Source organism: Eubalaena glacialis, chromosome 8 (assembly GCF_028564815.1).
Source record: "Eubalaena glacialis isolate mEubGla1 chromosome 8, mEubGla1.1.hap2.+ XY, whole genome shotgun sequence".
Taxonomy (NCBI): domain Eukaryota; kingdom Metazoa; phylum Chordata; class Mammalia; order Artiodactyla; family Balaenidae; genus Eubalaena; species Eubalaena glacialis.
Genome location: NC_083723.1, coordinates 127,066,240 through 127,079,420, shown reverse-complemented (window position 1 = coordinate 127,079,420; position 13,181 = coordinate 127,066,240). Strand labels below are relative to the sequence as shown.

General features: G+C 60.4%; 1 protein-coding gene across 1 annotated transcript; it reads left to right on the top strand.

Moving 5' to 3' along the window:
• The first annotated feature begins 1,055 nt into the window (after positions 1 to 1,055).
• On the top strand, positions 1,056 to 10,362 carry SHH (sonic hedgehog signaling molecule). Its single transcript, XM_061198216.1, has 3 exons — positions 1,056 to 1,364; positions 6,600 to 6,861; positions 9,548 to 10,362. The coding sequence occupies exons 1-3, from the start codon at positions 1,056 to 1,058 to the stop codon at positions 10,360 to 10,362; spliced, it is 1,386 nt and encodes a 461-aa protein (XP_061054199.1).
• Positions 10,363 to 13,181: the final 2,819 nt, after the last annotated feature.

Here is a 13,181-nt window from a genome sequence, read left to right as displayed (position 1 = left end):
TGAGCTGGGCTGCAGCCCCCAGACCCGCTCGGGCCCAGCCAGCCGGATCGTCCCCTCACTTCACTCTGCACCAGCCCCTGAGCACGCCTCCATTCCACTTCCAGAGAGTTAAAAATAATGCATTAATTGAAACACAATAAAGGAGCAGTATTTTCAAGTTTTTCTAAGGTGCTTAAAGCACTTCAAATAGCATCACGTTACGTACAGTCCCGGCCAGTCGTGGCAACTGGAATATTCGGGAGGGGGCACAGGCCCCTCTTTCTTTCAACTGCAGGGAGCCCTGGCCTGCATGATAAAGTCTCTGGGAAAATATTTAGATAAGACCTGGGCAGCTTTGCCCCTCAAACATTTGAGAGACTATTTGTTTGATGATGGAAGCTTGGGGTGGGGGGGATGGCGGTGGGTCTAGATTGTCCTTTAAAAACTTAAGTTGGTTTTAACTGAAGCATCTACCATTCTGGAGAAAGTGAAGGGGGAACGGGAGGCGTGCCCCGGGCAGGGGGTAGCTGATGTTATCCTCAGCAACGTGCCTCCTCTCTCCCTCTCACCTTTGTCTTAGTAAAGATGTTTTTCTCTTTTAACTAGAAGCCTTCAGGTAAAAATAAAGCAGCCACAGAAAAAAAAAATTAGTCTTTTTTAGGGTTAAACATCAGAAGACAAGCCTGTGCTGCTTTGGCCAATCAGATACGCCCCTGCCAGCTATAATATAGTACTGAAGACAGCCTCTCGCACAAGCTCTCAGGCTTGCTACCATTTAAAATCAGACTCTTTTTGTCTTTTGATTGCTGTCTTGAGCCCAAACTCCGATGTGTTCCGTTATCAGCGGCCAGCAGCCTGCCGTTCCAGCCCCCGTCTGGGTGGGGATCGGTGGCGAGTCCCCCGCAGCGGCGGCGGGCAAGGTTATATAGGAAGAGAAAGAGCGAGGCAGAGAGCGAGGGCGCCAGCAGCCAGCCGGAGCGAGCGAGGGAGGGAGAGCGCACGGGCACACACACTCGCACACCCGCACCCTCGCGCACTCAGACCTGCTCGGGCCAGCCTTGAGGTCCCTGGGCTCCATGGACGAGATGCTACTGCTGGCGAGATGTCTGCTGGTGGTGTTGGTCTCCTCACTGCTGATGTGCTCGGGGCTGGCGTGCGGACCCGGCCGGGGATTTGGGAAGAGGCGGAACCCAAAAAAACTGACCCCTTTAGCCTACAAGCAGTTCATCCCCAACGTGGCTGAGAAGACCCTAGGGGCCAGTGGAAGATATGAAGGGAAGATCACGAGAAACTCGGAGCGATTTAAGGAACTCACCCCCAATTACAACCCTGACATCATATTTAAGGATGAAGAAAACACTGGAGCGGACCGGCTGATGACTCAGGTAGAAACCCAGCACGGGGCGGGGAATGTGTCGCTTTCAAGGGGTTATGTGTAACCCTGCCGTTCAGTCTGTTTGCTCTTCAGGCAGGTAGAGAGCCGATTTTGCCCTCTCCTTCCCCACCCACCTGCCGGCCTACCATCCCTTCCTCTTCCTGGAGGGGAATGGAGGTGAAGGGTCCAGCTGGAGAAGTTTAGGCTGGGGGGTGGGGATAAGGACGCTAGGAGATGTGGTCCTTGGATGGCCCTGATTTGATTTGTCCTGCTGGGATGGCCTTCCCATCCTGCCTCAGCTCTGGCTTGTAACTTGGGGAGACCTTCACTTTGGGGGCATCTGTCCTTTCCAAGTTGGGAGTGGGAATGGAGGGAGGGGGCAAGCATCCCCCCCATAAACATAAAGTGGCGTTCAGATCACTGTACAAGTGTAGCCTCAGCGCTTACACGTTTCCCTCCTCCTCTGTGTTTTTCTTTCCCACCACTACTACCCTCCCCCCGCTGCCCCCCATCAAAGACCCTCAACTGGAAAAGCCAGGAGGCCGGGCTGACAAAAGGTCGGGGCTCCAGAGGCGGCTGGGCTGGTCCCTGACCGTATCACATAGCTCCACTGCGATTCCATCGCTGGCGCTTGTGCCCGTCAGAGTGTGAATGTATCGATATTTCTTTAAGGATGCCCTCTTATTCTCCCGAGCCCGCGGTACTTGAGGGGAGGGACTTAGAACTTACTGGCATTGCATCACGCTAGTTTTCAACCTGCTTGCATAGGAAATTAGGAGCGACTAGATATTAGCGGGAGGGGGGGCTGGAAAGAAGAACCAAAGCAAAACACGCATTCCTCTCTCCCTCTCCGCCTCCGTTTGAGACTTCTGGCTGCCAATCTGCCCGTCAATGGCAGACTTTCTGCAACTCCAGGCACGTATAACTGAAGCTAGAAATGGATTTCCTGGCAAATATAGGTCAACATCTTTTTTATTGCCCTATTAAAATATTCAAGTCCTACCTTTAGGGCCAGGAGCGCACCGCAGCTGACGGAGCGGCGCTGGCGGGGCGCAAGTGCAGGGGAGGCTGGGGGTGGGAGGGACCGAGGAGACACCTCCCGGTCGCTCAGCTCCCCAGCCCGATGCCCGGCCTTGCTGCGGAGCCGAGGAAGGCCAGGGGCAGGCGGGGTAGCGGGCTCCAGCTGACGGACGGAGGCGGAGAGGGAGGGGAGGAGAGGGTCCTCATCCCCGGCTCGCTCGCATCTGCTCCCGACCACCTTAAATCTGGACCGCGAGTGTGGACGCGCGCGCCTGTGCCCGAGAGCAGCGCGAGCCGCAATTAACTCTGCGCAGGCCGCGGGGTGCCCTGCGCGTGCGGCCGGCTGCGGGCGCTTCGGCTCGTCTGGGGCTCCGACCCCCTGGTCACCCTTGGTCCCGGCGGCAGGGCAGGGGCCTTCCCCGGATCCCTCGGCACCGGGGAGAGGGGCGCGAGGCCAGAGGAAGCGGCGGGGGCGGGGACGCCGGAGGTCCCCGATCCGGAGAGCTCAGCGGCCGCCGCGGTCCGCGCCGGGCCGACGCGGGAGGGAGCGGGTCCCGGCCCGCGCCCTGCCCGGGTCCCCGGGCCTCGCCGCCCCGCCTACAAGTGCGAGCGCGCGGAGCCGCGCACCCGGGCAGACGCCTCTCGGCTCCACTTACTCCCGGGTTATCGATCCCGCGGCTCGGGTTTCAGTGCGCGCGGGGCTGGGCTGCGGCCGCCCGCCGGCCCCTCCACGCGCCCGAGCGCGGGCTCGGCCAGGGCTCCCGGCGGCGCTCCGACGGCCCGGCTGGCGAGGCGGCGCGGGCGGGCCCGGCGGGCCCGGGCGGGAGGGAGAAGCCGGTTCCAGGGCGGAGGCGCCTCGCGGGCCTGGGCGCCCGGCCCGAGACCCCCGCCGGGTCCCTCGCCCCGCCGCCCCCGGCCGCCCCGCCGGGACCTACAGCCGCGCGGCCCGGCGCCCGGCCGCTCTGGCCGCAGCGTGCGCTGGCAGCATTTGAACTTCTGACCTTCTGTCAACTTCCCTCACACGAACGAAACGAAAACAAATACTTTTTTTCCCTGGGCAGTGGCTATTCCCGTTCCCGTTCGCACAAAAGGAGGGGGGAGGGGCAGCCGACGTCCGGGTGGGGTGGGGAGAGCCAGGCCAGGCGTGTGCCACGGACCCCAAAACGTGCCCTAAAAACCTGGAGGCTGGGGAGGGGGGATGGCCTGAAAGGCGCCCCCTGCTTTACCCCTTCCCCGTCCTTCCTGCGTCCCCGGTCCTAAGAGTTAAAGTGGGGAAGGCGGGGGACCTGGGAGGTGAGGGCAGGGCCGGGGGAAGGGGAAGCGGCAACGCCTCCCGGGCTCCTGGGGCACCTGCTCCCCCGCCGGCCCCCCACTTAAGATAACCACCTAGACTCTGCTCTCGGGTGCGTGTCCCTCCTCCCCCGTCTCTGCGTGTCTCTGTCTCCCTAATGTGACTGCCGCCCAAGTCCCTCAACCATGGCAAGATCGTCCCCAGTGGAACTTTCAGAGCAGTTCAGGAACGCAGGAGCTCCTGGTTAATATTAACTCCGAGAGGGGGAAGCGCAGACAGACACGCTCTCCCCGCAGGCCGCGGTGCCGAGGGGCTCCGAGGGGGCAGGAGGCCGCGAGGGGCCGGCCTGCGGGCTGCGCCAGGGACCGGCCCGAGGCGCCACGTTGGGCAGATTTCCGGGTGCGTGGCGGCCCCGGGGAGCGGCGCTCAGGTGTGGGTTTGAAGGCAGGGGCCTGGTTTTCCGGAGAGGGGGAGGAGGAGCGGCGAGAGGTGTGTGCGGGGACCCGAGGGGACCCTTCTGAAGTCGGGACACCCCCTCCCCCGCGCTGGGGAAGCCCGTGGGCGTCGGCGGTGACAGTCCCTGCTCGGCTCCCGGGCGCGGAGCGGCTGCGCAGACTGGGGAGGTGGCGGGAGCTCAGGCGTGGGGAACAACTTGGCCTCCGCCGACACAAAGCCGGGCCCGTCGGCCCCTGTGGGCTTCACGGTGGCTGCACAGAGGCGGGGTTGATTCGCGGCACACGACCCAGTGAATTGATAACCGGCTCGGGCTTCCCGGCTCTGCCCGCGACGATCCCGCCCGGCCGGGGCGCAGAGACTCTTGCAGCCGCGGGCCGAGGCCGCGTTGCGCCTGGCGGAGCCCGGGCCTGCCTCGGCCCTGGGCTCCTCGCCTGGGGTCTCCATTGCCCGAGTGGCGCAGCTCAGAATGCTGGGGGATGGTACGCGTGCTCCCCTTCCTGCCCTCCCCCTCGCCAGCGGCCCCGGGGGAAGCCATTGAAAGCTTCATCTGCACCCCGAAAGCAGGGAGCTGGGGTGCGATGGGGGCTCGGGAAGCGACTGTCTGCGTGTGCGCGTCGGTGGTGTGCGCCTGCGCAGCCGGTTCCACATCCCGGCTCTAAACTGACCCTGGTTTACTGATTGATTTTCATGTAAAACGCATTCAATCCTCAAGATGACCTCACTCAAACTCTGTCCTTCTGACTTTTTTTTTTTTTAAGAAAACTGTTGGCGGGCCCAGAAACCTGCAAGCGCTGACCTGTTACCAGGACCGCCCCCTAGCCTTCTGCCCTCCCTCCACCACGCGCGCGCGCGCGCGCGCCACACACACACACACACACACACACACACACACACACACACACACACACTTGCTGTATGTCTAACTCTACAACCATATACTGGTTTTTACTGCTGCCAACTACACAGGACTTTTCCTGTCGCGCAATCGGCCGCATCCCCTTAAAACGCGGCAGCGGCCCTTGCAGGAGCCCTCCGCCTCCCCTGCGCTCTGTAAGAAAGAGTTCCCCCAGCCTATAACAGGGTCCTTGCTGGGGCCGGCTGGTCATCTCGGTAACCGGGGTCCCCGCCCGGATATCAGCCCTACCCTCTGCAGCAGTCAACTTGGAATTCTCCCCTGTCCCCCCCGAGTCTGCCTCTCTGGGGGATGCCCCCATCATGATTTTGTCACCACCTCCCCTTTTTTTCAACCCCGCACCAGCCGCAGTATAAACGTCCAGTGAGTTACGGCCCACACAAACATGCACGTGATTCAACTCTTTCTTGCATCCTTGTCTGAATGGGACCCGAGAATTATACGGGAACTCCCACAGCTTTACCCTGGCTTGAGTCCTGCCTATTCACTGCTTCTTTACTCCTACTGGCAGCTTCCTTGTGGGAGGCGGGGTGGGGGGGAACCCCAAGGGCGGTTGCCAGAAGAAGCCTCCCTAAGGCAAGAGCTCAGAGGCCCCAGGCCTCTCTGGCTCCCTCCCCTCCCCCTTCCCCTCCCCTCCCCCCTCCCCTCCCCTCCCCCTTCCCCTCTCCTCCCCCCTCCCCTCCCCCCACCTCTTAAGTTGGCTCTTCAAACTTGCAGGACACCATTCTGCGCCGGCCAAGAAAACAAGAGGGGGGGAGGGAACAGGTTAAGGAAAACAAGAGACACAATCAGACCACAGAAAAGCCGGGAGAAAAGAGTTCCACGGGGAAAAGGAATGTGGCTGTCCAGATAAAGAATGTTTGTCATCCGGCCCTGGTCTTATTGAAAATTATAACTCACCTGGTTGCCTTTCACTTCTGGTTCCCCCACCCCTTCGGCTGCTATCAGGGTCCCACCACCCTCTCTACCTTTGGCTTAATTCTCACCTCAGATAGGCACAGGGCAGAGATAAGGCGAGGCTTTTAACTCTGTAAGAAGTATACCGTGTATTTTTCTTTCTACGGCTAAGTTGCACCCGGGGCCTCTCTCCCGCCTCCCGAGAGGGAGTTTGTCCAGGGAGTTGGGTGGAGCCTTGCACAGGTGCGGAGCGATGGGGCCACAGAACAGGGCAGGGGTGTGGAGGGCATCGTGGAGGAGGACGCGGGCCGTAGCCTAGGGTGCTCCTGGCGGCTTCTGCAGCCACTGTCCAAAAACACGCAGTTTACTTATTTCGAAGACAGACGTTTCATCTGCTTCTCAGGCCCTGACAGGGGCCCTGCTATTTCAGGTGTGGAGAAAGGCGCTCACGTCTCCTCCGAGAGGATGTGCTCTGCCTACTGATGCCACCCCCTCCTCCCTAGCCGAGCTCCCCCTCTCCGGAGCAGGCCGGCCCGTTCCAGGCCTGGCCTTGTCTCCCTACTTCTGCGCACAGCCCGCATCCTGGGGGGCTGGGCAGAGCAGCCCAGGGGTAGGGTTGGGGCAGGCCCGGACGCTCACGGGTGCTGGGTGCCCCCTTCTCTCCACAGCGGTGCAAGGACAAGTTGAACGCCTTAGCCATCTCCGTGATGAACCAGTGGCCAGGAGTGAAGCTGCGGGTGACAGAGGGCTGGGACGAAGACGGCCACCACTCGGAGGAGTCGCTGCACTACGAGGGCCGCGCCGTGGACATCACCACCTCGGACCGCGACCGCAGCAAGTACGGCATGCTGGCACGCCTGGCCGTGGAGGCCGGCTTCGACTGGGTCTACTACGAGTCCAAAGCGCACATCCACTGCTCGGTGAAAGCAGGTGAGGGGGCGGGCCCGTGGGCCCACCCATGCCGACAGCACCCCCCAGCAGCTCCAGATCTGCGCCCCAAAGCCTGGCTCACGGGCAAGAGGAAAGTGGGGAGGAGGGGGGCAGGCGGGGAGGGGATTGGGTGATGACTGGTGTTGCTGTGGCGGGAATGGACTCCGTGAGGCCTGTCCCAGTCCCCAGCCGGGAGCTGTCCCTACCTTTGAGGCCACAGAGGCCCACGTTCTCTGAGCCCAGATGCAGAGGGCATCTGGCTTCTCGAGCCTTCCCCCACCCCTGTTTCCGGAGTCCCCGCTGCAGGTGGCAGAGACAGGGAGGAAAGATGGTGGGGCGGGGGGACTGTCCTGGTGAGAGACTGCAGCCCTGCCAGTCGGCCAGCTCTGGCCCAGAGCCTCTGTCTCAACAGAGCTTAAGAATGAACGACTCCCCACTCGCCACCGGCCCGCACCCGGCACAGGAGGTTCTGCCTGGGGTGGAAGCCCCGGTCCACTCCCTTCCCCCCTGAGCGCCTGTGGATTCTGAACTAACTTAACTCACTCGGCCTTTGGGAAGAGGCCTGATGGGAGGTAATAAAGCCGGTAGTTACCACTTCCAACATCTGGAGGCCGCAAGCCCAGAAGCATCCGTCCTTATTAGGAACCAGCTGGGCTGCCCTGAGCCACAGGCAGGGCCAGGAAAGCCAAGCCTGCAGCTGGAGCCCCCGCCCTGCTGCGTGAGGCTGACTTCCCTGGGCCTGCAACGCCACACGCTGTTGCTGGCGAGGAACAGCTCCGGAAGGAAGGCGCGCACGCGCGCGCACAGGCCCCAGCTCCACTGAAGCAGGTCTCTCCAGCTCTCGGCAGAAGCCGGCGCATTTAGCAAGGCAGTTCACAGTGAATTTGGGAGGAACTGCGTCTCCCCCCACCCCCAGTTCCGCCTGTTTGTCTCCTAAACTGTATTTTAATAGCGTATGTCAGTAGAAAAACACTTTCAAAGTGTCGAGGCACACTTTGGAGGTAAGGAAAGTAGTGGCCTCCTGTAACAACAGAAAGAAAAGGTGCGTAAGGCTGGGGAGACGGTCTGCGCTTAGAGCCCGGGAAAGGGTCTCAGACGCCAGCAGGGCGGGGAGGCGCGCCCCGATTTCGCGGGGCTCCTAAATGGCGGCGCGGCCCCCTCCGGGCCACCCCTGTCCGCGGGGTCCCCCTGGCGGGGGTCCCTCGAGGTCTCCTCGCAAATGAGCAGCGGTCGTGCGGCCCGGGACCCCGCCGGGGGAGCCGGGCCGGGCGCGCAGAGCCGCTCATTGGCATTCCGCGCACACGGACCGGGCGCGGGGCGGTGCGTGTCAAGCAGGGTCGTGCGACTCGACGCCTCGGGCTCGCCTGCGTCCCGGGCGCATTCCGGGCGGCTATGTCGGGCCTCCAAAGGCCGGCCCCGCACTTCATGCCGGAGAAAACGATGAGAAGATTAAAAGCCCTCAGTAATTCCAGCAGGAAGATTCTTTCTCGCGATCTCTATTTGCAAAAAGCAGGATCCCGGAGATTGGAATGCAAAGAAGACGGGGACGTCCCCGCCCCTCCTCCACGGCCCCCTGCGCGCCGCCCGACTCCGATTATTGTCCTCGGGACAGTGAGCCTCAGAGAGCGACAGAGGCCGGAGAAAGCGGGTAGTCAAGGGGCCTTGAGAACCCGGCGCTTCCAGAGCTCGGAGCAGGCCCCGCCATTTAAAATTCAAATACACATCTCGAGTGCTTGGAAGAGAGGCCTGGCTGTGCAAATAGTGCTTGTGAGGCCCGGGCTTCTGGAGAGCCCGCGTGTGAATCGCCGGGGGTGCGGCGGGGGGGGGGAGGTTGCACCTGAGCAAATAGGGAGGGGGCGGCCCAGAGCTGGAGAGAGAGGGAGCCGAGAAGGCGTGGGGGGGATGGAAGGAGCCCCTCTTCCAAGAGCGCCTCCCATTTGTTGCAGAAATTACAATGACAATGGCGAGCCCTTTATTGGATTTTAATTAGAAGATCCACACAAGCCCCGGATTTTCACACCTCGGCCAATTCTCTGGAATGTTTGTCCAGTTGCTACAACTACTACAGCTATTTTTCAGCCCCGCCCTCGCCCCCAACCGGCCAACACCAACCGGCCGACACCAAGACCCCCGCTGGGCGCTGAGGGCGGGGGGGGGGGTGTCGGGGAGCGGCCGAGGGTCCCCGCCGCGCAGCCCGGGTACGGAGCGCACGAGGGGACGCCGCGCCCCGCGCCGGAGGCGGGAGCAAAGGAGGGTGCGCCCCGGCGCCCGGGTGAGCTCAAGGAGGCTTCCTGAGGAATCCAAGTGGAGAGCAAATACCCTCTGAATTCGTGGCGAGGTTGGGTGTGTGCTGAGCCGGCGGGGGAGGGGGGCGGGGGAGGGGGGCGGCGAAAGGGAAGGAGTGTAACCGGCCTCCCGCCGGAGACGCCAATCGACCTTTGTCACCGCCAGTCCAATCCTAAGAGAGTCGTTAAGGAATGCGTCTGCATCTGAATTCGGTCACCGAGGCGGTGGGGATGGGGGGAGGGAGGTCCGCGCGGGACCAGCCTGGCATCTCTCCCCGGAGCCACGCGCTTCCTCGGTCTGGGCGCGCGGGACACCAAGCGTGCGCCCCCCTTTCCAGTCGCGTCTTCCTCTCGGGACTCACCGCCCTGTCTCCTCTCCTCTCCCTTCTCTTCCCCCGCAGAGAACTCGGTGGCGGCCAAATCGGGCGGCTGCTTCCCGGGCTCGGCCACGGTGCACCTGGAGCAGGGCGGCACCAAGCTGGTGAAGGACCTGCGCCCCGGGGACCGCGTGCTGGCGGCCGACGACGAGGGCCGGCTGCTCTACAGCGACTTCCTCGCCTTCCTGGACCGCGACCACGGCGCCAAGAAGGTCTTCTACGCGATCGAGACCCGGGAGCCTCGCGAGCGCCTGCTGCTCACCGCCGCGCACCTGCTCTTTGTCGCGCCGCACAACGGCTCGGCCGTCCGGGAGCCCGAGGCGCTGTCGGGCGCCGGGCGGCCGCCTGGGGGCGCGCCGGAGCGCCGGGCGCTCTTCGCCAGCAGCGTGCGCCCCGGCCAGCACGTGTACGTGGTGGCCGAGCGCGGCGGGGATCGGCGGCTCCTGCCGGCCGCCGTGCACAGCGTGACGCTGCGCGAGGAGAGCACGGGCGCGTACGCGCCGCTGACGGCGCACGGCACCATCCTCATCAACCGGGTGCTGGCGTCGTGCTACGCGGTCATAGAGGAGCACAGCTGGGCGCACCGGGCCTTCGCGCCCTACCGCCTGGCGCACGCGCTCCTGGCCGCGCTGGCGCCCTCGCGCACGGACCGCGGCGGGGGCGGGGGCGGCGGCCGCGTGCCCCCGCCCGCGCCAGGTGCGCCGGCTGCGCCAGGTGCGCCCGACGCGCCAGGCGCCTCGGGCATCCACTGGTACTCGCAGCTGCTCTACCAAATAGGCACCTGGCTGTTGGACAGCGAGGCCTTGCACCCGCTCGGCATGGCGGTCAAGTCCAGCTGAAGGCCAGGGGGCCGGGGAGGGCACCGGGAGGGGGCGGGGCGGGGGGAGGGGCGAGATACCGCAAATGACACACGGAAAAAGCGCACGAAATGAGACTTTAATTATAATAATAATTAATAATAATAAAAAAGTAGGACAGTCCAAAGTAGACTATAAGGAATCAAAGACCCCGAGAAATTCTGTTGTTGTGTTTAGTTTATATATATATATTTTTGAATTTTTTGATTCCTGTTTAATTTTGGTTATTTTTTCACCTCTCCTGGCTATTTATTTGTTTGGTATGAATAGATGTTTTAAAATAATATGAACCGGACCTTCAAGAGCCTTAAATAGTTTGTTTCTTGGATAATTTATTATCATGTGAACTGTACTCACAGGGGGAAAGATTATTTTGTGAGGCCAAGCGACCCGCTCAGAGTCTATTTTTCTACATGTCCCTCGTCCTGACTTTCAGAAAGCAAAATTCTGTCCTCTCCATGCCTCGTTTGCAACGCTCCTGCTTTTCAGCAAGTGTAAACTAAAACATGCTTCATGGGGGTCCACAAATTATATTTTTATACACAGAATTGTAAATTAGATTTTTGAGAGATCAATACTTAACTGAATTACATTTCATTTTTGAAATAGTGTAAAATATGAAAATATATTATTTTAATTTAACTAGTTTCCAATGTAACAGCCATCTCCTGTTTTGTCTTCTGGGTTTAATATTTGCTTTGTCATCACCATTTTGGCCACATTCTTGGAAGTCAAGACTGTTACACACTCACACACACACACATACACTTTTTTTTTTTTCTTGGACAAACTGGAAGAATTCTGTTATTTTTAACTTCAAAGAATTTATTAGAAAATAATATTTTTTAAAAGCACACATAGTGATGATCCCACAAGGATGGAGCCTGTAGTTTGTACAGAGAAAAACAAAGGATGTTTTTGCATTAATAAATTGAGAAATAACTGCTGTAAATTTACTAAAATGTATTTTTGAATATTTTGTAATAGTTTTATAGAAATAAAATGTGCCACGCACAGCCTGGTTAGTATATAATAACTAAGAATTCCTGTTGCAGCCCTTTTTCTTTCCTTTTTTTGGCTTCTTTGTTTGGGAAACCTAGTGCTGACAGGAGTTCCCAGTATTATATTTAGATGTGTTGCTTATACTGTGAATTCAGATCCACTTACGTAGGTAACCGAATCGACTGGTTTGTTTTCGTCACTGGAGAAACCTCAGCTCTGTTTGTATTTATTGTGTGAAAGTCTCTCTACTCAAAGGATGGCAGTGCCGTGCTGGGTGCCCTTCTGCCCTCAACTCCCCCAGCTTAACCAGCACAGCCTCAGTGGCTGCCTGCCTGGAGGAGACGGCCTGGGGCAGTCACGCAGATCTTCCTCCCCAGGCCCCGTGTCATTGTTGGCCGACTTCGTTCCCTCCACTGGGTTGACCCAGGTTGGGGTGCACTGTCCCCCTGGCCTTGCAGGGAGGCGGTCCTTAACTGCTTTCTGAAGTCCTGGGGTGCCCTCTTCAGGAGGGTCCCCAAGGAGAGGGCCAGGTGTTGACGATCTGCGGGAGGATGTGCTCCCTGCCTGCTCTGTGCGGACCCCGGCCTTCCCTCCTCTCCCGTCACACCCACTAGAGCCTCAGGGTGCCGGGGTCCTCGGGCCACGCTGGTGTCTCCAAGTTGTCTGTCTGGAGTGGTTGTCAGGCAAGGACGTTTGTCCCTAGGTCGTGGTCCTCCTTCTGCGGGCGCCCTGGGGCCAGCGCCCTGTGTCAGCCGGGCCGGGGGGACAGGTCCTCCGTGCCTGATGCTGTGTCATAGGCTCAGCCGCCCTGGGCGGTCACTGTGAGGGCTTTGGTTTAGTGAAGGCTGCTGTCCCGCTTTGCGCTCTGGGCCCAAGTGCCTCTGCAGGCTGAGCTTTGGAAAGGTGGGCCGTGTGGCCTCAGGGCGTCTCAGCAGATTAAACATGTCTGGAGGCGGGCCTGGGTGTAGGGGAACAGAACTGAACTCGACGGCCTCGGGCCGGTCTCGGTCCCACCTGGTCAGGGTCTGGAGAAGCGCTGCTTCTGAGGCTAGGGCTGAGGTCCCTGGGGGCTTCTGTGCTGAGGTCTGGTGAGATGTGGCTCTCCAGGAGGCCGAGGACCCCGATGGGTGGTGCTGGGGCCAGAGCTCACCCTCCGGGCAGGAGTGGTCCCCGGTCCTCCTTGGTCCCCTAGGTGGTCAGCAGGGTTTCGATCCCTGGTAAGGTTGGTGGTTTCTGTTCCGGTGACTGTTCAGGTCCGAGTGTGAAGTCAAACCAGGGGCACGAAGCACACCAGCAGCTCTGGCCAGACTGATCCACTGGACTAGTTAGCGGGCAGAGAGGTCAGGTGTTGGCCTGGCCCGAAGGCCCCTGGCAGCGCCCCCTCCTGGCCGGGCAAGGTTGTGGCACCCTCGCCTGTTCCCCCCCTCCCTCCCCACCTTTTAAGACCCTTCTCAGCTTTATAGTGAGAATTCTCTTTTTCACGTCCACCGCGTAGAGAAACGAAGTGCAGGGCATCAGGCAGGTGCAGCACTGCCGCCGGACGGGGGCCCACTTCTCCATCTTCAGGGTTGACAGGACCAAGAGTTTGTGCCAAGCGTGTGCGTGGTGTTGCCGCCGGCCTCCCTCGTGACTACTTGCATATCTATTCCTGTCAAACACGCGTACCAGAATGTACTTGAAACTGTTATCTTTGTGCTCTGTTGTTTGAATAATTAAAGAAGTTACAGAGACTTTTGTGCCGTGTCTGTTCTGTGGCAGAATTCCCGTCCCATCCTGTCATCTGCAACTCCCGTTTTCTT

Coding starts and splice junctions, on each gene's coding strand:
- SHH (XM_061198216.1), top strand. CDS start 1,056: ATGGACGAGATGCTACTGCTGGCGAGATGTCTGCTGGTGGTGTTGGTC. Junction 1,365..6,599: donor CGGACCGGCTGATGACTCAG/GTAGAAACCCAG, acceptor TTCTCTCCACAG/CGGTGCAAGGACAAGTTGAA. Junction 6,862..9,547: donor CCACTGCTCGGTGAAAGCAG/GTGAGGGGGCGG, acceptor CTTCCCCCGCAG/AGAACTCGGTGGCGGCCAAA.